The sequence below is a fragment of the Prinia subflava genome, chromosome 14, assembly GCF_021018805.1.
Source record: "Prinia subflava isolate CZ2003 ecotype Zambia chromosome 14, Cam_Psub_1.2, whole genome shotgun sequence".
Classification (NCBI taxonomy): Eukaryota; Metazoa; Chordata; class Aves; order Passeriformes; family Cisticolidae; genus Prinia; species Prinia subflava.
Genome location: NC_086260.1, coordinates 10,249,859 through 10,273,354, shown reverse-complemented (window position 1 = coordinate 10,273,354; position 23,496 = coordinate 10,249,859). Strand labels below are relative to the sequence as shown.

The following is a 23,496-nucleotide window of genomic DNA, read 5'->3' as shown; positions in this document are numbered from 1 at the left end:
CACCTGCATTTTGTCCCCACACACTCCAGTGTCCTGCAATAAGAACGCCACAAAAACAGCACCAGTAGGGCTTTTGCCTGTGTTGGTGCAGGCTGGTGAGGTTCAGGGCTGGGAGATGAGTCCTTGTGCAGTGCCCAGGGCTCTCCTGAGAGTGTTGGGATTTGTTATGTGCTGGGTTTATTTCTTGGTCCTTGGTTTCTGCAAGTATCTGAATGGAGAGCATGACAAACCCTCCATCTTAATTCCAGTGCAAACACAGCTGTCTTTCTCAGGACTCTATATCAGAAGCCAAGAAACTACAAAGGCATTAGGCGCTTAATTTCCAGTACTGCTCCTTGGAGCTGAGTACCCGAAGTAAAGCTTAACGCCCTTAATACTTCTGAGGGGCCAAGGAGAGAGGATGTTTCACTTTGAGGTGCAGCTGGGCAAAAGCCCAAAACTTTCCTTGTTCAAAGGCAGTTAAGGACTACTAGCAGTCTGACAAGGGGGAAGCATCTCACTGAGTAGCTCAGGTGGCCTGAAAGGCCTGGGTTTAACACTATTGTGCCTTGGTCCTGCCTGCATGACACAGTTTGCACTGAGAGTGAAAACAGGGACAAATGGACCTCCCCCAGAAGCTGGAGGTACTTTTTTCCACCAGTAAAATTTGTCATGGATGGAGAGGAGCGACTGATATCAATGGGGAGTTGAACCCCACATTCCCAGGTTCTGCTGCCCAGTTTAGACCAGTCTGCTCTCTCCCATACATGCACCTGTACCTTCAGTGCTGTAAACTGGGACACCCTGTCTCTGTTTCCTGTCTGGATCTGCAGCTGTGGGACAAGTCTCTATTCAACCACAAGCTCTCTGCAATTTCCCCACGGATTCCCAGATCTTTTAATTTTTCCCCTCTTCAAATGGAACTCCCCCCTTGGCAGTGAAATCCTCCCAGCAAGGCTGGATGGTGGAAGATATTGCTAAATGCCCCCTGAGGTTGTCCCCCATCCCTGATGCTCATTTCCAGATGCTGGGATCCTTGCTTCATGGCTGGCTGTTGTGATTTATTCCAGCTATGCCAGTTTTTGGTGTTGCAGGTTTGTACCCCATGTCATTCTAGTAAATTACCCATTAAAGTCAACCACAGAGCTCTGATAAATAGGGTTGAACCCCCAAATGTCTCCTCTCGCTCTGTTCTCCATTTCCCAATTGCCTGTGGCTTCCACTGGAAAGCCAAAACTTCTGTTTAACTCAAAGGCCTACATGGGCAAAGGTGAGAAGAAAGAGTTTCTCTGTATCCCCAGGAGCTGGGTGGGTAGTACTTAGGTAAAGTCTTCCTGCATGTCCTTCCCAGGAGATCACCCAGTGTAGGAGATAGCACTGGGCCATGGGGCTTGCTTGGTTTCTCTTACAGTTTAATGAGCTATGGAGCAGAGATGATGCTTCATTCATTGTGTTGGAAGGAGAGTGTGATGCTCTGAGGGACACCCAGTGCAATCCTCGTGGGGATGGGAGGGAAGGGGAGCCAGAGGAGACAGTGTGAGAAATGGTTTTGTGTGACTTGGATCCTGTACACAAATGATACCAACATTGCTATGCAAGGCTCATGCTGTCAGGAGCCCTGGTGTGCTGGCTGCTCAGCAAACGGGGGCTGCAGCAGTGCCGCCAGGCACTAGGGCCTCTGTTGTCTCTGCAGGAGGCAGCATGGGTGGTTCCAGCAGCCACCAGTGCCAGTTCCCCTCTGCATGGAGCTGAGCAAGCCCAGGACACCCAGTAGCCAGAGGAACCTGCAGTGGCTAACATCCTGAGCTATCACCCTGACACTTCACAGCCCACAAATCTCTGCTCCCCTCTTGGTGGGCTCAATCTGTCAGAGCTCAGTGGTGTCCTGTGTTCTCAGTCTGAGCTCCTCAACAGGACAGTGATTGCAAAAAGCAAACACACAGACACTGCCCTGTGCACACACGCTCCCCTGCCATTGGCAAATTGGTCTCTGCACCAGCCCCACACACTGCTGTGACTCACCCTGGGCAGCTGCATACAGTATGGATTTTCATTCTGAAAAGCTGATGAAAGGCTGTGTGAGGGCACCACGTGGGATCAGGGCCACGGTCTTGCCATCGGAGCTCCATCTGGGATCTGGTGCTGCCCTTCTGACTTGCCAGCTTGTTGATGTGGGGACATCTTTATGCTGGCTTCTGGTGGACAGGGAGAGGGCAAGTGGGAGAGAAGCTGAGCTCTCTTGCAGCATTTCTTTTGAATGCTATTGAGCAAGTTTCATTTTTCCCAGACCCTTTGCAGCAGCCCGTACTGGGATGTCTGGGGTCTTGTAGGCTTTTTGAAGGTCCCTGCCTTGTAACCTTTTCCACCTCCCATCTTTTGAAGTCTCAGAGGCAACGATCTGCCTCAGTTTAGTTTCTAGATCTGTGGTGATCTTTTCTTCAGAGATCCTTTAGCTTGCTGGCATGGTGCTGAGCACATTTAGCTTCAGGGTATGAAGGTGTCCAGCCTTGAAGCAGCCAGTGGGGAATTCCTGGGGAATTCCTTCAACGGGCTACCTGTTGAAGGCTGGCAGCTCTGCCTGCTCCTGTTTTCCCCCTAGTGCCCCATAGCTCTTAATATCTGGATGTGTTTTGACTAAACAAATAGTTGTAAATTTTTGGGCAGGCAGACTGATGGGAATTTGGCTGGGAAGGGCTTGGAGTTGGTCTTTCCTGGGAGAAGAGAGCAGAGTTTCTCCTCTCTGGTTAGGACTGTAGAAGCTCCACCACTCGTGGGTTCAGCAGCAACGTCCTCAGCTGAGGTGGCTCATCGCTGTCTGCCAGTGCAGGAAAGCCTGGCCACATAACCCACATCCTCTGGCATCTCTGTGCTGAGAGAACAATCACCATTCAGAGCTGAAAGTGGTTGAGAACCTGGTTTTGAGGGTGTGAATGTGTATGGGTTCAGTGCCTGCTGATTTTTCTTGTCCCAGTTGAACATGCTGTCCCATGCCACCTTAGGTCCTTCCCTGTGCTTCCTGACCTACAGCTCTCCTAGCACCAGCCATCCCCAGCCCTGCAGACAGCTCTTTGGAGTCCTGGTTGCCTCCCTGTCTATTGGCATGTCCTATCTCCCCTCTACCTTCCCAGTGATCCCTGATACATTGGAGCAACAAATGGCAAAGGTGTTCAGTGCTCCCAGCAGTGCTGCATCCCTAGTCACTGAACCCTTGGTGGTGTCACACAGTGAAGCTGTTTTGTCAGCTGTGAGATGCTGCAAACCACAGTGCCCCACGTTTGTGTGTGGTGTTGTGCTTGGGTGAGTCTGTTACGTGGCTGTGTACACAAACCATGCTGAGCACAAGTGCCGAGACCTGCTGTGCTGAAGAAGCACCTGATTCTGGTGAGACCTAGCTTTTTCCAAACTGGACTTAATTTTTGTAGACTCCCTCAGAGCAGCATCCAACTGGACTTGAAGCTGTTTTCTCTTCAAAGAGTGTCTCTGAGGGTGTTGCTGCCTCTGCAGTGGCTCGAGTGACAGATGAGGAAGCCTCTAGCCTGGGCATGTCAGGTGGGCAAGTGCTGGCATCTCTACCCATGGTACTTGTGCAAGGAGATGTGCTATTAAATGTTTTGGATCTTCACAGCAGTGCACAGGGCCCACAGGTCCCTTCCCATCAGCTTGTCACCTGTGATACAGAGGGATGCTGAGGCCATGAGTCCTGGCTTCCAGTCACAACATGCTCACCGCTTTTCCTTCTCTGTGTAAATGCCGCTTGATTTATAGCCCTCCATCTCCTGGCTGCTTTCCCAGCTCTTCCAGGAAGGGAGCAGCAGCAGGTTTGAGCCATCCCTTGCGGTGCTCTTTCTCTACGAGTTTGCAGTGTCATTGCTAGAGTGGAACCCAACCCAAGCCTGCTCTCTGGCCAGATGTTGCTTCACTGACCTCGCAGGAAGATGGGTAATATTGACATGAGGTTCAAAGGTGATGTTTGTTTGGAGCTGCTGAGTGCGGATGTCTCTGGGACTGCCTTGCTTGTTCTAGAAGGCTTTCTTCAAAGCAGGGACCTGAGGAATAATCAGCACAAAGTAATGGGAGGTCAGCAGCTCCTCAGCAGCTGCCCACCCCCATTTGTACTGTGTTGCCCTGCGAGAGTGCGGCTCTGCCTGTCCGGGAGTGTCTCTGCACAGGCAGATTTCCCTATGGCAGGAGAAGGCAGCGAGTTCAGTCCTGCACATATCTACAGAGCCAGGCCCTTCCTTTTGGCAAGGGTGCAGGAGTAGCATGTTCACAGCTGGGTCTCTTCCAATTTTACTCCTGGCAATATCAGGGAGATTGATTCCCTTTAGCTTAATAGGGTCAGCAGGCACAGGCACTAGGAGACCCAAACAAGGGTGAATTGATGCTGGTGGAGTTTTGCATCAGTAGCCCACAGCTGCTGCTGGGTGGTATAGGCACAAGCCTCCCAGTTCCCTTCTTCCTGAGGTCCCATCAGAGCTTGCTCACTCCCTATGAAAAGGAAAGGGATGTCCCAGAGCCAACAGCCACTCTCAGGAAGGGTTAAATCCAACAGCCACTCAGACAAGCATCTACCAGTGATGCTGGACCTATTGTGCCCCAGAGATGCAATGGCACTGGTGTTTGTGTCCTCTGCTGAACATGCTGGCTGGGGAGGCAGGGCTCTTTGGTGGCCTCAGGCCATGGTCATTACCAAATGCAGCAGAAGTAGGCACGAGGGGCCATGTGGTGGGATTGTATGTGCTGGAGATGGTTCTCAGAGATGGTTCTCCCTAGTCTCCAGCCCAGCAGGCTCTAATTCACTCCTCTCCTCCTCTGCGAGCTCATGCACCTCTTCAACTCTTTGTAAAGCCTCTTGTGTATCTTGTGACAGAGAGTGTCACCAGCTAATGACCTGTGTCATTTAGAAAGGCAGGACACAGCCCCTCAGCTGCCTCTGCTGGGAGCAGAGAGGTGAGAGCCCTGAAGCAAAGCCAGGGCGGGATGGCTGTGTGCAAGGTGCTGCACTGGGAAGTTTGCTGAGTGTGCATTTTTTCTCAGATCAGCTTGTTGAGGCTTTCATCAATCCCAGATGCACAGAGCTGAGAAGATGGCTTGAAACATATTTAGCTGGCAAGTTGAGCCATCTGACATTAGAGACTCCTGTATGTTGTACCTGTGCAGGTGGCCTGTGTGCAGAGGGCACAAACAGCATCTGCCCAAACCAGACCTGAGTGTAGGCAGGTTTTGAGCAAGCCCAGCCTGGTCCCCTGCATGCTGGCCTGCCGTGGTCTCAGCAGCTGAGCAGGAGGCAGCAGGCTGGTGCAGATGGTCTGGCTTGGCAGCTCCATGGTGCTGCCTGAGCCTGCCCAGAGATGGGGGCCTGCAGGGGTACAGACACCACACCAGCGGGCTTGTAGGGAGAGATGGATCTCTGGTGCAGCCCTGCCCAAGGAAAATCAGCCCCTGTCCATCCCAGCAAGGATGCCTGCCTTGGCACTGGTGGTGCAAGCCCTTCTTCTGCAGTTCCTTCGGGCAGCAGGCTGCAGAGGAGGAGTTTATTGACAAGGAATGGAAATGCTGGCAGTTCAGGCTTGTATTATAAATGCAAGGAGGCAGCTGGGGCCAGGAGAACGACAGGCATAATGGGGAAGAGAAATTGCCCTTGGAAAGCTTCTAACTTGGCTCATAGAAGGAATTAACCATTTGGAAACAGAAGATTGCATGGTACTTACACACAAATTCTTTATTTGCTCACAGAGGCCGTGTTCGTGCTGGATATTATGAATTTTCTGTTTCCTATAAAGATCTTAATTGCAGTCCTTGTGACAGTAGAGACCTAGGGACACTGCCCCAGCAAAATACATCCTTCCAGCAAAAATGCCTGTGATGTTTCTATTAAACCTTCCTGGCATCTGCCTCAGGCTGGTACCAGGTGACCAGAGCCTCCTGCTGCTGAGGAGGTACAAAGGTTTAGGAAGAACCCCTGCAGAGAATGGGGCAGAGTGTTCAGACCAGCTGCCATTGGCTCTGTTCCTAATATGATCCCTACAGACGATGCTGGGGCATTTGGCAAGCTCCTGGAAGCAGCTAGATTCCTTCTTTCCCTTTCTGCATGATTTATTGGGAGCTAATCCTATAACTGTCACCATTTTCCATCACTTGATTAGGGTTTTCCTGGCTGATCCTTGACTCGACAAAATGGGAGGAGGGAGGGAGACCCAGAGCCAAGGCCCAACTGTGCCAGTTCCTGAGCCTGGGTGTGGTTGGTGGCACTGTGATAGTCCGAGAGGTGTCATCGGTGAGAAATAAAGAAAAATTATCTTTAGAACATGAAGGCAAAGTAAGCTGTGCAAGAAAGCGGGAGCCAAAAGAGGAAAGAGCTTTCATGAAGCTTTATAGAAAACAAGGAGGTTCTTTATGCAATTTTAGCATCTTCCTAATGGCAATGGCAATAACTTCTTCCTAAATAAACCTTCCAGGATCTTGAACATCAAGAGTAATGCACAAGTGGTTTTAAAGCATTTCCAGAAGCCAGATCTCTGAATCACAGTCACTTCTGGAACCAGTGGCAGTACCCTGCACTGGCTTGGGTACAGCCAGCTCTCCCTAAACAGTAGGCATCTGGCTGAAGCTTGGACACACCAGGGATTTCAGATTTCAGAGGTCTCTTCCAGGCAATTAAAAGCTGAGCAGCCTCCTGTCAGGGGAGAAGTTTAAAAAAAAAAAAAAAAAAAGTAAAGTTAGAAAGATAATTATTTTTCTGCCCAATGCGTGTGACATGCAATAGAAATCTAAACTAGTGCAGGATGTTCTGACCCCATCTCACGTCAGGAGTTTAATGTTCTTTTTGTAGCAGCCTAAAAAAACATCCATCTGATGACACCCCCTCAAACCTCGCAGCCACCTCTGGGGCTGCTGCCTGAGCTTTGTGCACAGCAGATGGGAGGCAGGGAGGCAGAGCTGGCTGCAAACCGCTCAGCGCTGGATCATCCCTCAGCCTGGGTTAGCTGCAGAGTGCTGAGTGTGCACTGCAAATGTGAAGCTCTGTGGGCTGAGTATGTCAGCCAGGCACGAGGAGCAAAACACACACGAGCCCATTCTCTCTTTTGCCAGGCAAGTGCTCCAGCAGCCTGCTGAGAAGTGCCCCTCCGAAGGGCACTGGTGGGGGCTGCATGCAGGGTCTGGCTTTGCTCATCTGGGTGTCCTTGCATGCCTTGGACCGTGACAAGTCAGCTCCAAGGTTTCCAGTTTCTGCTAAACCTGTAAGAGCATTAATAGAAATGGACAGTGGAGATTACACTGGCAGCAGTGCTTGCTGTGTTTCTTTGGAGCACTTTCAGCAGAGATCCCTCTTTTTTAGTGGTTTGGAGAAGAACCCAAATAGCTCTGAACATTGGATTGCTGCCTCCCTCCCTCCCACCCCACATCCCACGTGGTGCTGAATGGGACACGCAGGCTGTGGTGTAGCTGTGATCTCACCCAGCAACCCAGCGTCCTGTTTCCAGTCATGAACTGTGCCAAAGGCACATCCAAGCAGATCCTGGGGGTGGGAATGGAGAAATTGCCCTGTGGAGGGGCAGTTTTTGGATCCTTTCAGTAAAGGAAGGAGTGGTGATGTGAAATAAGGTCTAGCTGTCTCGTTTTTGTAGTGATGGTAGTGCCAGCCCCATGTGTGACCTGTCAGAGGGCTCTCTTCAGGTGTGACTCCTGGTAAGGGACATGGCTGGGACATGTTCAAGCTAAAAGAGAAGATACTGAAATTTGGCAGCAAGGGGGACAGCCATGAGGAAGGCTGGGAAGAGGGTTAGGTCAGCTGTGGGGCTGCTGCCTGTCTCACCATACTCTGGAGGCATCTGAGCTGCTCTTGGCACAGGGGCATGGCCTGCCCTACAAAGGGTGCTACCGTGCTTGAGAGGCATTCCAGTGAACTTGAACTGGACCCAGGTGGAGAAACCTGAAGTCTGGTGGCACTTGGTGCACGTGGCCCCTTATGCTGCTGGCCCCTGCTTGCTGTCTGTGCTTTTATTGCATCTGGCATGAGTCATTGAATGTGGAAATGGTTGTGGGTAGGTGACAGTTGTGAGCATGGGTCACTGCAGCCCCAGACTGAGGAAGCAGAGAGCATCCACCTGCCTCTTGCAGGCTGGAAACCATGTGAGTGCATTTAATGTGCCTGGGGCTTCTGTGCTCTCCTCAGATTTCTGTGTGAGAGTCTGCACTGTGAGTAATTTGCACTGTGTGGGTGGGACAAGTGTCCCAATATCAGACAAAGAGGTGATGCAGCTCTGCTGCCTCTCCATCCCCCAGTGCAGCATGCCAGAGGCACTCCAGTCCCATGAGCACCGTTTACAGGAATGCTGCCTGCAGATGACTGTGCCCAGATACCAGGGATCTTAGGCACAAGTAGAGGCAGGTGTGCTTGGATTTTTGGTCCCACTTCAGTTCCCTGAGGCTGTGTATTTCGACTCCAGACATTCACCATAACCACTGCTGCTTCTGGCAGGCCTGGCTGTTCCCTGTCTAGCTGGAATGAGAGCAGGACGTGTACTCATGCCTCTGCATGGCTTTTCCCATCCATCACTTTCCAGAGAGAATAGCTTAGAACCTTCTTCCACGCCCTCATTAACGTTTCCTGAAGGCAGCACACCCCCTGTCCCTCTCTTGCCCGTGGACTGCTGCCTTCCAGTAGGCAGGCCACACATCCCTGGAGGAGTGAAGGACTTTTCCTGTTAAAGGTGGTTCAGTCCATTGAGTTATCCCATGTAAAACAGTGACTCATTGTCCCCTCTTTGGAGTGTGTTTCTTGGCTGGAGGAAAGCTGTTGTCAGTGCCAGGGAGCCTGGCTGCCATTACCACCCAGTTGTGCCACACAGCCCTGGCAGTCTGGAGAAGCTGCAAGGGGGTGATTGCAGAAAAGAAGGGTATTATTTTTAGGGGGTGACACCTCCTTTCATCTTCCCAAAGGAAGCCATCTTGGACATCTGGTCTATGTACACCTGGTTATGTGAGGTCCAGGGATCCCCAGTACCTTCACATCCCTCTGTGTGTGGAAGAAATGTGTGGTTTGGGGCAGGAAATGCTGCAGAAGGGTTTGTCCCAGGGGATGGTAGCTGTGTTGCATATGCATTTGGTGGAAGGAGTTAGGAAAATACTCCTTTCCCTCTTGGCTAAGAGGTGTGTACTCCTGTGCCTCCTCAGAAGTGGGCTGTGTCACCTCAGTTCAGTGCCTGTGGAGCTTCCTCTGAGGGTTGTGCCTGGGAAGGGGGTACTGGAGTGCTTCAGCAGCAGAGATGTGATGAAAATGGGTCCTGGGGATGGGGTGCCCTATCACCCTTCAGGAGCCATCTGTGACTGCTTGGAGTTGGTGTTAAGTAGCTTCCCAGGAAAACAAGAGAGTCATTTGTGCAAAAAGGGGAGATTTCAGGGGAGGAAGGTCTTTATGATAGAGACTGGTAGGATCCCTCCACTGGCTCCATGGGAATGTGATGTATTATAGCCAGGTACTGGAGAAGAGGAAGATGATGGACCATTGTGCAGCCTTCATCCCTCTTCTGCATGGTACCCCTCATCTTGCCCTGAAATGGTACTTTATCATTGTGGCTAAAACATCACTTCTCTGTGACCCCAGTGCTTGTGGAGATGCAAAACCACCCTCTCGCATATGCAAACATATGTGGGTTCACCCATCTGGGCTGATGGGGGAGAAGATTTGTCATCCCCTGCTGCAGCTCATTGTACGTGGGCTGTTCTCTGTGTAAAACTACATATGTGCATGTCCTGTCTTGCCCTGCTCAGGTTTGCCCTGAGCTTCTTTCCTTGTGATTTTTTCCCTTAGCATTGTGGGTAACCTCCTCCCAATGTATCTCTATTTCCAAGTGCTGGGAGGTGAGGGGAAGCAGGGGGGTTTAATTACTTGGTTTGGCTGTTTCAAGAGGACTAGGGGAGATGGGAGAAAATGTGCAGCTCTGGGTAAAAAAGCCTGAGCTAAGCTTTCAAGCATCCCTGTGTTGCTGGGACTCAGTTTTGTCTGATCCAGCCAAGTTCAAGTCACTTGGTTTAATTTCTGCTAAATGAAATATCATTAAGTCAGGAGCCACCAAATGGAACCCCTTTGCCATGCGGATAAACTGGGCTGACAACATCCAGGCACTGACTTTGTTTCAAAATAAAATCGTATTGTCCAAACCCAAGCTACTTGAGGCAATTTCTGAGCTTGAGAGTTAGGGTGCAGCACTGGTGAGACACTTACCCACTGGTTTCAGAGGGGCAGTCGAGCTTCCTGGTGCCCTGCCAGTGCCTGAGGGTTGTGGCTCAACTGATGACATGGAGGAATGCCACTGAATTATGTGATGGCTTTGCAGGGCACAGGGATGTGCCTGCCTGCTCTTCTGCTCAGGGAGGCAGAATCACAAAGGTCCTGCCCTTCTAATATGCTGCATTAGCCTGGCTGGGTTATCTGGAAAGGACCTGCTCCAGGACCCTTGCAGGGATACAACCATCTTGGCTCTGCTCTAATGCCTGAAGGAACAAGCATGGGGAAGGTTCTGCTGCTCCCCAGGATGCTACAAGTTGTCAGTCTGCTGTAGGGAGCAGGAGGGGAAGGTCTGATGGAGAATTATTCCTGTTCCCTAGCAAGTGAGCTGAGACAGATGTCTCCAACAGACTCTCCACCACCTGTACCTCAGCAGAGAGACATGCAGAGCGGCAAGCCCTTCCCAAGGATTGGCCCACAGAGCCAAGGGCAGGCTGTTATGAATTCCTTGGGTTATACATTGCTGGCTTGCTCATCAGCAAGGAAAACACTGGAAGAGGCCAGTGGTGGGTCTGCCTGTGACCACACTGCATGGGTCTGTGTTAGGTGGCAACCTGTTATCTATGTCAGTGCTGAGCCTCTGCAGGAGGACATTGTCATGAGGCAGAACAGGCTGAACAAGGCATAACTGGGGAGAAAAGTACCATGAAAAGAGAAGCAATGATGGAAAGGGCCACAGGGGCATTTCCTGGGCTACAGATGATGTTGGTATGGAAAAAGAAATGCATGTTTGTATTGTAACTATTAGAGTTACAGAGTTCGTGAGTTGGTGCCAGCTCCCCTCCATCACTGCTGCTCATCAATCGCTGGCACAGCCCCAGGATGAACAAAAGAGGTCAAGTACAGTGTTTGCTCCACAGGGACCTATTCCCTGCCATGTGGAAGCTATGCAAAGCGCGGGCTGTTGTGAGTTGGTCTCTCTCCTCTTGGGGACTGGTGCTGTGCTGGGAGACACCCAGGGAAAAGATCAGAAATCACCTCTTCTTGTTATTCTCCATAGAGCTGGTTGCTTTTTGCCATTGCCATTGCTTGCCATTGCTTGCCATTGCTTGTCTGAATATTGCTGTGACATGTTCTCTCTCCCCAAAATTCTTTCTTGTGTATGTGCTCTGCTGCAAGTTACGTGCCGGAATGGGGCATGGATGCTGCCCACTGCCTCTAAGTGTTCTGGGTGCAGACACTGGATGAGCCAGGCACTTACACTTCCTTACACTTGCAGCTCCCCAGCAGAGGTGGTTGTGTCTGAATTCACAAAAATGAAGGATACATTTATGCAAATCAATCATGTGGCACTATTAGATTTCTTTTCCTAAGCTATGTAATTAAGCTTCAGTTGTCTATATCCTTCACTTTCTATATGCAGTAAAAATGAGCAGTCACAAGAATCTAAGGAGATTCAATTGCCTCTTTGAAGCCAAAAATATGATTTGCTTATGGTGCCAAAAAATTCCCATTCCCAAATCAAAACCCTTCAGTAAGAATTAAAATAGGAATAATTCCCAAAGGTCCTCCCTTAGCTCTGTGATCACCAGAATTGCCACACAGTTCTTCACAGCCAAGAGTATGATATGAGAAAGCAAATGGTCACTTATTTGGTCATCTTGTCCATCAAAGAGAAGTCACTGCCTTCCACAACATTAAAGCAGTAAGTGAGTCTGGAGTACTCTGGGGGATAATGGTGTTGGATTCTCACATCATTGTAGTTTTGAAAAATGTCTGTATTTAAAAACAAAACAACAAACAACAATCACCCTTTATGCTTAGACAGAAATTAAGGAAATGGGTTCTCCACCAGTAGGAATCCAATCACAAAAGCCAGAGCTTCCTAGAATTCAACTGCTTTCTGGAGACAACATTGTTTGACCCTATAGTTCTGATCCTTGCAGGCAGGGTTCTTCAACTCGACCACTGAACACTGCCCAGGGGTTCAACTGGTTTTTCCATGTGGGATTTCTAGGCCTCTGTGTCCTGGACCATCCTCATGCAGTCTGTGTGTCTAGCTGCATGTCTCAGTCTTTGCTATCAAACCAGGAGGGAAAACTGAGCTCAGGCTGCAAGAACTGTCTGGATCCATCACTGCTGCTGCCAAGCTCTGTTTTCTTTTTTGCTTTTTTTTTTTTTTTTTTTTTGTCCTGCTTGGATGTTAAAATCGAAAATTGGACAGATTTAGCAGCCAGTGGCTGCAGTTAGGGTTTGGCTTTGACTAGCACAGTCACAATATCCTCTCAGAAATTCTATGGCAGGATCCTTCTCTGTGTCTTGTGGGTGCATTATTTCAGTAGTGAGCAGCCTGTCTTTGTGGAGTGGAGCAGCATCTTTGTGGTCAGGGGTGGGTGACCTGTCACTGCTGAGGCTGAAGCACTCACTCATTGCCCCTGGCAGGTCCTGGAAAGGAGACAGCAAGGTCTGGAGAAGTTCACTGCTGTGCCCCTGAAGAGATCCAGGTCCTAATTTCTGGCTCTTCAGTGACTGACTTAAACCAAGTGCTAATCCCTGTACACCACAGAACTCTGGGCATTGTTTACCTTTCTGGTAATACAGTTGTTTCTCACTGTACACTCCTGCTTCTCCCATGCACACAGTTCAGCTGCACACATGCCATGTGTGCCAAGCAGACAGCTTCTGTCACCACTCCGTTTTCCTTTGTTCTAGTCAGAATCCATGGAAAGTATCACCTTCAATTTCACAACTGTTTCTTTGGTGTGAGAGAGAGCATTCCTTTCCAAGAGGGTCTGGCTGAGAACTGACTCTTCCTACAGAACAAGGAAGCACCTCTCCCACTGCCCCGCTGGCATTTGCAGGCTGTAATTTACACTGATCATTTCAGGCACCGCAATTGTTTTTTTCTCTTTTTTTAGGTTTGCACAGACACAACAGGAAGCAAAGCTGGGGTTGTGAGACAGCAGTGGGGAGGCAGTGGTGGGGTCAGGATTAGCTCCTCAGGGCCCCTGGGGTGCCTGCTCATGTGCAAGTACATGTGCTGTCTCTTCACTTCCCTTGGTTGGAGACCACTGAATCTCCTCCAGGTGTTAACACTCTCCAGTGTCTCATATTGGACATCGCATGTGGAATTTTTGGCTTTTTGTGGCCCCAGGGTCCAGCCTGGAAAATATCTGACAGCTTCATCCTCAAGCCCACAATGAGCTGGGATTCCTCCTGTTGCATCCCAGTCACTCACTCCCACTGATCTGGGGTTTTCAAACCTCTCCCTGTCTGCTACCTGAGCAAGTGGGCATGAAGATATCCCGCATGTGAAACCCTGCCCTCCCTCTCTGCTGGCCTGTTCCCAAGGGGTGGTCACATCCAAGCTCAGCTCATACACACATCCAGCCCGTGCAGCCTCCCATGGCACAGCAAATCCTGGGATCACCTGATCACCTGGCAGCCCTTCTCAGCTACTCTGGATCTGCTGTGGTCCCAGGAGAGCAGAGCTGTCAGTGCTGCAGGTGAGGGTCGCCAATGGTATGGATAATAGCATATGGATAGCGCTTTTTTTTTTTTTTTCTGCGATGGCAGATATCTCACTTGATTTGTTTCAGGGCTTCATTTGCCTTTTTTTATGACTGACACACTGGCAGCTGATGGCCCAGAACTAATGCATCTGGGACCTCCTGCCACTTCCAGCAGCAGAGTAGCAGAAACTGCTGAATTCCAGCATTGTGAAATTAAATCCTATTAAATTTCCACTCCCCTCATCCAGGATGAACTTCAGTTTCCCTGTTGGTGTTTGTCTTTCCCTGCCATGGCAGCCTTTCTCAAGTCTTTGCCCATCATCAGTATCTTTCTGTTTTTATGTCAACTCCTTCTCAAAGTATTAATTCCAAAGCTAATCTGGGAGGTATTTTTCTAGAAATCTGCCCTCTGCCCAGTATTTCGCATTGAAGTGCCACTTGCTTTCTTGTTGCTCATGACCTTTACTGTTCACCTTCCAAACTTCATCCTCTCTGACTGAAGTCCTTGTTTCCTGTGGAGTGTTGTCTCTCCTGCACTGTGTGTATCTGGGTGAGGATCTACCACATAGGCTCGATTTACAGAAACAGCCTATTTTATATACAGACAAGTTTGTATGCGTATGAGCTGTGTCTGGTAAGTGCCGTGTTGATTTTCATTCTAAGTTATTTATTATCCAGTTGCACCCACATCTTTTAATTGCTTTCTTTGCTTCAGACTGTTTTCTAAAGCCTGGGTAATGCTGATGTCAGCTTAGCAGGCTTGTTACTGCCTGAATCCTGTCTCCAAGCCAAAATCTTCAATTCACGCACTAGTTTTGCTGTTGTGGTTTCAGAGAACCTCCCTCCCTTTTTAAGGGTCCCTGCAGCCAAAACAGCATATTCTTTCACTGCTGCTTCCAGAAGTCTGGAATAGGCATGATCCAGTCTTTCCCTCACCTCACACATCTGGCTGTCTTTGCAATCAGCTAGTACACGTAAATATTCACAGCTTTAAAATCTATTCCCTTTTCCAAGGACTGGCAAGACACTGAAGCCTCAGATCCTGCTGCGGTGTTGATGTCACACTGAAAGAGAGTAGCTTCAGCTGTGATGGGACAGCACTGAAATCTGGGGTACAGGAGGAAAGAAAGGAGGAAGTGTGATATCTTTTTAAGCTCCAAAAGAAAGTCTGAAAGCCCTTGTAGTACAGGAGACTCAAAAATGTGCCTGAGCTTCCTGTCAGGCTCATCTTATTCAGCGATTTCTGGTCAGCGTCTCTGCCTTAGCACAGCGGTTTTGGTCTCCTGCTCCACATCACTCTTATTCCCTCACCTCATCGTTTGAAGATTCAAAGGACAAATGTGATACTTCCTTCTGCCTGTGTCAGTGGAAAACACTTCAGATTTGGATCATGAACATGCGCTGTATTGATACCTCTCACCCAAACAGCGATCCTGCAGTTGCCAGGGGTTGGTGGTTTTTCCCCTTTAGAAAGCTGGTATGCCTTGGCTAAGTGATGTCCCTGCATTCAGATGCAATTGTGGCCGTGCTAAATTTCCAAGGATTACCACTGCATGTGGTGGAATCTGGGAACCTCAGCAACAAGCTATAAAGTCAGGAGAAAAACCAAGATGCAAAGATCTTGGCAGCTCCTCCATGATGGAATAACCTGCTGCACTCAGGTGCCAAAAGGCAACACAAACCATTAATTTACTCACATGATACTACCTCCTCAACACTGTCATTTATTTCAGTATTCCTTGACCTTCACAAACTTTTTGGGAGTCCTGGGGGCATTCCAGAGACTGGTAAACCAGTGGTACAGGAAATGGGATGCTTAACTTGCTCTCAGCATGAATGAATGGGATAGGAGGGATGTGTAAATTCCAGCCAGCATCTGGCAATGGGGAGGGCTGGGGCAGGAGTGTGTGCGCAGTGATGCTGCAGGTGCTGGGGCTGATGAACAGGGGGTGCACAGCTTGGGGTCATGGGGCAGGGCTGTGTTGGGTGTCAAAGGCTGATCTTAGTGGGGTGGACTCCATTAAATTACTGTCTCCAGCCTGCTGCTGGCTCAAGCAGGTTGCAGCAGCCCTGGCCTGCTTACTACTGTGGCAGCCAGGTGATCCCAGATGTTTTGAGGATGCTTTGGGCACAGACAGCCTGGACTTGTCTCTGTTCACACACCTGCAGCCACTCTGACCCAGCCTTGTGGAGAATGGACACTCCATCCCTCGGGACACAGCCTATGCTGCCCTCCTCATGCACTGGCGCCTCATGGAGCTGTGTAGGCCCAACCCTGCATCTGCCACGGGGCTTGGCCCTGCCTCCAAAAGTCACTATCATGGCCCAGCCGGGATCCCGGCTGCTTTTCTCCTGGGGATGCCGTGTGTAGTGCGAGCAGTTTCTGAGCGGAGAGATCTCCTGCAGTGGAGCCGTGTAAAAACCAAAGCCCTGCCGCGGGCCAGGCCGTGCTCTGAGGGGTTTGGCTCCTCAGGACAGGGGTGGTTCATGGCTTTGGAGCGCTCAGACCGTCAGCGTGCAGCCACTGCCGAGGGCCCGGGTCTGCCCCTGCCAGCTCAGCACTCCCGCCCTCCTCCGGCTGCACGGGAGCAGCCTAGCGGAGATTTTTTTTTCCGCTTCTTTTTATCTCTTCCCCTTTTTTTCTGGAACCCTGTACAGCAAGAGCATAGCAGGGATCCCGGGGGGTTTGCTGCTATCCAGAGAAGTTGCCTTGTTCTCTGACGGATCTTGTGCTGGGGAAGGGCTGGAGGAAATCCATTTTGCAACGTTTCTTCTGGGGCTGTTGGCAAGAGCCCTGCAAAGTGCAGCAGCCGCTGGCCAGGCTGGTCCCTCTGAAAAAAAGAGGTCAGAGCATGGCTGTGACCTGCCTGACCTCTGCTCCCTCCCCTCTTTACTGCAGATTTGCCTTTTGTTGAGCCTAAAGAACCTCCTGCCAAACCAGCGCTCCTCCGGGGCCGTGACCTGACGCTGCAGCAGGCACTGAAGCCTTTCCCTGGGACATTTCCACACTGTCCTGTGCAGCACCAGCATGAGCTATTTGCATTTCTAACAGCCTTAAGTCAGCCTGAGCCACCTGGGGTTTGCTTCTGTCCCGGTGAGAAAGGTTCTGGCTGATGCACGTGTTGATCGCAAAAACTAACGCCTCCATGTTGTTTTACTAAATATAGGAGCAGTGTCTGCTGCAAGGCATTGCCAGCAGCCCTCAGCGGGGTCACAGTCCTGCATCCAACAGGAGATTATCAGCCCCAGCCGAAGGGGAAAGGGCTTGGGTTCAGTGCACTCTGTTCGCAGATGTGAGCTGCAGTGAGTTGAATTTTCAAAGTCGATCTCATTCCCTGCCAATGGCAGAGGGCTGAGCCTGGAAATGTGAAACTGGGCTCCTCTGGGATGAGCATCTCAGCCCAGCACTGTACACTGGATTTTCTGCTTATCTCCCACTGGCACAGATGCTATTTCACCCTCCTGTGGGATAACTGATATAGGGGATTGAAGAAGAAACTGTATCTTCTCTTTGACTCACATCTTGATCAATCCAGTACTGCAGGAAGTGTCATTTCCCGTGGACATGCAAGCGTGCAGCACTGCTGATGAAATCTAGTGAGGTCAGGCAGTCATTTCCTCCTAATTACAGCTCCAGAAATGAATAATGTTTCGCTGAGACCCTGGTGACTTTGTACTTTGGAGCAGTTTTCATTCAAGCAAAATACAAACATATCAAAATGAACACAGGATCTGGATTTTTCCTTCTGGTTATTTTGGTTGTACAGATACCATCTGGGATTTATATAACAAATTTGGGGTTGTTTGGTGATGGTCAGTGAATGAAAAGATCCAGAGCCCCAAACTGTCATGTGAAAAGCTTCTGTTAGAAAGCTTCATGCTGCCAGCAATGTCTTGCAGCAGATGCTTTTTCCAGGAACTTGGAGGACTGGAAGAGTGTCCCGGGCTGCAGTCTCCTGAACAATGTGTTCTGTCTTCCCCTTCAGAAAAAACATAATTCTCCATTTTGAAACTCATGATGTGATTCCTTCTGTGGAAGCTGACTCCAGGGCTGCACAACCCCCATGGTTACAAACCTTGTCATGTGGAAATTGTCATGACATCTGCCAATGGAGAGAGTCAGAGCCAAGAAGCAGAGGGTGGGTGAGTGGTGGGAGAGCTGTTTGAAAGTGTTGCTGTAAGTGAGAGCCTGTGCCCCTGCCATGCGTTGGGTTTGGGATATCCAGGCCACATGGTTCTGCCCCCACTCTGCTGGAAACAGGTCCCTGAGGGCACCTCAAGGGCTGAGGAGTGGCAGCTGAAGCAGATGCTTCCTAGCCTGGAAGGTGGATGCATCCCTAAATAATTTACGAGCATGAGAACTTGAGCAGCTGTCACTGATTGGGTTTCTGGTGTCGCACTTGTGGCTGGCCACATCCAGCCTTGTGTTTGGTGCTGCTGCAAATGGACCTCCAAAGTGAAATAGCTGATCTGCAGGCCAGGGAGGAGCAAGAACTGTATGGGTGGCTGTCTTCAGCTTTAAACATAATGGAGATGCTGCTGGTTTAGAAGGGAAGAAAAATATATAAATAACAAGTAAGAACTTCAACTGATTTACCAGTCAGACAAAGCACCTGACCAATTTGTGTGCTCCCGTCCATGTCTCTGAGCCTGAAAGTGCAAATTCTGAGCCTGGAGGGGCTCAGCACAGAGCTGCCAGTGTTGGATCTGCCCCTTCTCTCTGCCATGTACAGAGGCTATCTCACACCTCACAGGGCTGAGGCAATGCTGGTCAGGGTCCTGTCTCCTCTGAGTCATTCCCTTGAACATACAGCCTGGACAAAGTGGCATTTCCCAAAAGCATATGGATCAAACTTATCCCAGTTGCACTTGAAATTGTAATTGTTATCTTTATTTATGGTGTTTTATTTGTTAAAAAATAAGTCTGGACCTTTTAAATCCTGACCGCAGATTTTGTTACAAAGTAAGGGGAAGGGAAGAGCATTGGTTGAGCATCACTTCAAGAGCAAAATGGGTTTGTCTCTTTTTGGGAGAGGTTGTCTTATCCTGACTTGGTCATCTCAAGAGAAGGTGAAGGAAGCAGACCCTTCCAACCCCTCTGATTTTCCTCACTCCTTTTTCAGCCTCTGAAGATATGAGATCCACCTGGCAAGGCAAGGCTGGTCGCAGCCCACTCCAGGCCCTATATGAGAGTGACCAGGTAAGGGGACAGGGACAGAGAAGTGGTGGGGTGAAGATTGAGTGGAGCACTGAGTGCTGAGCCTTTCTTCCACTCCTCTGGTGTGTGGGGCACTGTGCCAGGTCCAGCCACCCCCAGGATCCTTGCAGCTGAACCTCTGGCTGTGTCTAAAAGGCAAGACCACACTGCTTAAGGGAGTAACTGGATAGAAACTGTTTATGGCCCTTGCTGGTACTTGGGCAAACGTTTTAATTACCAGTGGTCTGAGCCATAGCTGGGCAAACCTGGGAGACTTTGCTGTCTGAACATTTCAAAGCCAACTCTGGGCCATCATAGCAGGGCAAGAGCTTCATTACTGCCCTCCCTGGGCTAATAATTGGCAGATGTTTCTGTGTTAGCTGCTATAGATACATGCACACACATAGGTATATGTGTTTACGTAGATGTAGCTGGACTCAGCCATGGGGAATTTATAATCTTGGAACATCTCAGCTGTGCCAGCTCTATCTGCTGAGAAATGAGCAAAGCCTGGGCAAAGAATCACTCCCCTCCAGGTGGGCTAAGCGGGTCCCTCCCTGTGCAGGAATCCAGGAAGGTGTCCTGCGTGTCCTTCACAGCAGAGCTGTAAAAAGTGTTTGTTTCTTTCTTCTGCTTTTCCCCCTGGGCAGGCAGTTTTCCCCTCATTCAGCCACACTTGCCTTTGCAGAGGGATCTTCACCCACAGCTTCCCTGCAGGAAGCCCTGTGGGAAACCACCCTCCAACGGGTGCCATGCCACGTGTCCCAGCCACCAAACGTGCCCTCCGTCTCCCCGTGTCCATGGCGCTGTCATCTGTTGCAGCCCACAAGAACAGGGGGCAGTGCTGGTGGCCCCTCAGTGTGCTGCCATTCCTGCTGCCTCCCTACTGCCCCTGGGCAGTGCCCAATGCAGCCAGAGTCAGATGTGTTGCTTTGTGTTACTGTCTAGGTTGATGCTCTTATGTCTGTAAGCAGCCAAAGTACGTTTGCTCTCTGAAAAAATGGCAAATATGGACTCCTGTGGCCATGATGCCAGCAAACCCTGATGCTGCTGGAATGTCATGGTGTTATTTCCTTAAAAGTGATACTTAATTTCCCCAGTTTTTAAAGAGAAGGAAATGAAGGGAGCAATTTTGCTCTGAAATAACTGCAAGACATGCATTTATTCCAGTGGGTGGCTGCTGAAAAGTAGTCACATTTATTTGTTGCCATGCCTGCAGACAGTGTCTGTCTGTCTGTCTCTCTGGTCCAATAGTTTTGAATTATGCAAGTGCAGGGAAAAACACCTGAAAAAAAATCACATTATTAAAATGCCTCTTTTTCTAAGCCCTTGCAAAAAGGTTTTCCAATTCTAAAAGCTGACAGGGAGGCTCCAGACAAAAGAAATTTCTACTGAAAGGTTTGGCTGTGTTACAAAGCAGCATGAGAATGCTTCTTCAGCTGTGGTTATCACCTCCCTAGGTGTGCTGTATTTTCTTTCTAGCCTAGTAGCCAACAATGTCAGAGTAATACCTTGCTGGCAGTTAGCATCTGTTCACCTGAATTTCCTTCATTGTGGCATTTTCCCTTATCATGTTCCTATTGGAAGGCATAAGGATGGGATGCTTTCTCCTCTTCCTGTCTCAGATTACTGCCCATGCAGGTTCCTGGAGAAAGTGGTCACTAAGGTGACCTAGACGAGGTTATTTTTTTGTGGAAATAAGATCCAAAAGCGTCTGAGTGTGGTTCATCCCCTGGATCGACAGTTTGTCTTAGCATCCCAACTCCTGGTAGGAGCTTTACAAGCTCTTACAACTGCCCTTCAAAACACCTCATTAGCCCCCAGGGAGCAGTGAGGCACCTGAAGCCTGGTAAAGGGTGTCCTTTAGCATGCCTGAGAAGTGACAGCTCTCAGCAGCTGTGTAGGCAGCAAGGCCTGCCCTTGCCCTTCATGTGGAGGTTGCCACATCTGTGCAACAGAGCTGTTTGCTGCGGCACCCTCTGACCCTGGGAGGACTGTCTTTACAACCCCAAAGTGGGAGCCACGGCGATACTGGGAGATGGTGGTCACTGCATGGCATTAAAGCCACAGCCCTGCAGGGTCAGGGCCACCCCAGCTTAGTGGGGGTGCTGCACCCCTGCTTGGTGCTGCCTTTCCCAGGCATGGCTGTTGGATGTTCCCAGCAATGAGGAACACAAAATTTCCCAACCCTTGTGAGCAAAACACATAGGGGGCAGGAGGAGGAGGGGACCTTCCCCTTCTGACTTCCTGGAAATGATTCCCTTCCCCAGATGTTCTAATGACATTTTGGGATTTCTGACAAAAACCATGACAGGAAAGGTCACGTCCCCAGATCTGCAAGATGGTTTCAGCTGGGTTAGGGGTTAAGGGACTCTGGGCTTCTGGTAAGCCAGTGCAGCAGCTGTTAGTTCTTGATGCAAGGGGCAGAAGGGTTAAAAGACCATGTGTTGGTTCCTTGTCCTTGCAGCCAAAGGAAACTGTGACCAGAGCTGAGGCGCTGGAGTGGCCTGTGTGGAAGAAGACCCTCAGGAGAAGGAACCCAAAGCCCTCAGGAAGGGTCCCAGCACCACCCACTCAGCCCCTTGCTCCTCTCCATCATACCTGCCAGCCCACCTAATCTCCAACTCCCCTGCTGCTCACCAGGGTTTGATCATCAGTGTTAGAGACCATTTCCATTTGCCTTTCCTTGGCAGGATACCCAGGCCACTTCCATCCAGCATGCCCAAATGTGTGTGCCACATTTCTGCCCTTGGCTGGGCACACAGCAAGCATGTGTGTGGGTGTCAGTGTGAGGCAGCAATGCCCCATAGCAGCAGGAGTGTGCAGAGCCCTGTGCCAGTGAACAGGCTGTGCTTTCTGTCTCTGGGGGCGTGCATCCCCCCAGACTGGTGTGAGGGACAGTGCTTTAGCCCAGTGTATGTGTCTGCTTTTAAAAAAATGTTCTGTTATTGACCCTCTCTGCACCGCCTGTTCTTCCCTCACCCCCTCGATTTGTCTTCTCGTCCAGCTCCTCATCACATTTTGTACTTTCTTTTGATGCCAGCCTGTCCAAGGATTAAGTGCACCAAATCAAGTTGTGTTCAAAGTGAGTGCTATCTCCAAAAGCCCACATGGATGACTGACAGATCCAGTAAAGGGGATGCAGTGGGCACAACTGTGGGCCAAGTGTTGTGTGTAGGCCACAGTCAGCTCGGGCAAGCTGGTGACCATCTCTGTTGGGTTTTTTCTCCCCAGTTTGAGCAGTCATCCCTGCAGGCTGTTCACCAGCAGAGACGGGAGATGTTGAGCAACGTGTGCAGCCGTTACACCCGCAAGCGGCGTCTCCTGCAGCCGGATGACTTGCGGCACTTGGTGGTGGACGACACGCACGGGCTGCTCTACTGCTACGTCCCCAAAGTGGCCTGCACTAACTGGAAGCGGGTGATGATGGTCCTGACGGGGCAAGGCAAGTACCAGGACCCTCTGGGAATCCCCGCCCATGAGGCCCACGTCCCCTCCAACCTGCGCACCCTCTCTGAGTACAGCGTTCCCGAGATCAACTACCGCCTGCGCAGCTACCTCAAGTTTGTCTTCGTGCGGGAGCCCTTTGAGCGCCTGGTCTCGGCCTACCGCAACAAGTTCACGCTCAGCTACAACACGGCCTTCCACAAGCGCTACGGGACCAAGATCATCCGGCGGCACCGCCGGGAGCCCAGCGACCGCGCCCTAGAGCGTGGGGACGACGTGCGCTTCGAGGAGTTTGTGTACTACCTGCTGGACCCACGGACGCAGCAGGAAGAGCCTTTCAACGAGCACTGGGAGCGGGTGCACTCGCTCTGCCACCCCTGCATCATCCACTACGACGTGGTGGGCAAGTATGAGACCTTGGCCGAAGACGCCAACTACATCCTGCAGCTGGTGGGAGCCGACACGAGCGTCAAGTTCCCGGCTTCGTCCAAGACCACCAGGACGACAGACGACATGACAGCCCAGTTCTTCCAGGACATTAGCCCCTTCTACCAAAGGAGACTCTTTAATTTATACAAAATGGACTACTTGCTATTCAATTACTCCATCCCCTCGTACCTCCGCATCCGATGAGGCAGGGCCTATGGGGGAAGAGGTGAGCGAGAGCTGGATAACTCTCATCTTGCCACAATTCCTCTCCTCCTACCTTGTGCTCATCTCTTGGTTGACTTCTTTGCTGTGCCCTTTTATTAGGGTCTGCTCCACCTCCTGATGCCTTGTTCATGCATGATCTGGAGGAAGAACACTTGTGAAAACACTGGGGCTGAAGCTTTTCCTTCCCTTTCCCTTCCAGCCTTCAATATCTACAGGGAATGGTGATGGGACTGGACACTTCTTGCCTTGGCTGAAGACTTTCTTTTAACTAAGAGACTCCTCTGTAGATCCAAATATTGGGAAGGCTCCTTTTTTGGGCAGGTCCCCTTCAGGTCTTTCTCCTCCTTACTGTTTGTGCTGTTTGGAGGCAGACATGGAGTCTCAGGGGTCAGAGTGGAGTGTATCAGAGACTTGCATAGAACCAGAAATAAAGCAATAATTTAATGTAACTTTTTCCTTTTATTTAAAATTGCTCC

The 23,496-nt window shown here is 50.3% G+C and overlaps 1 protein-coding gene across 2 annotated transcripts in view; it reads left to right on the top strand.

The window, feature by feature from the left end:
- The window catches only part of CHST13 (carbohydrate sulfotransferase 13), a 27,638-nt gene extending 4,160 nt beyond the window's left edge, over positions 1–23,478 (top strand). Inside the window, exons 2-4 of one of the 2 annotated variants that reach the window (XM_063411754.1) lie at positions 17,709–17,861; positions 18,846–18,922; positions 22,154–23,478. In XM_063411754.1, the coding sequence (XP_063267824.1) occupies positions 17,819–17,861; positions 18,846–18,922; positions 22,154–22,999 (966 nt within the window). In that variant the 5' untranslated portion in view covers positions 17,709–17,818 and the 3' untranslated portion in view covers positions 23,000–23,478. The remainder of the gene's footprint in view (positions 1–17,708; positions 17,862–18,845; positions 18,923–22,153) is intronic. The other variant, XM_063411753.1, reaches the window with a different exon arrangement.
- Positions 23,479–23,496: the final 18 nt, after the last annotated feature.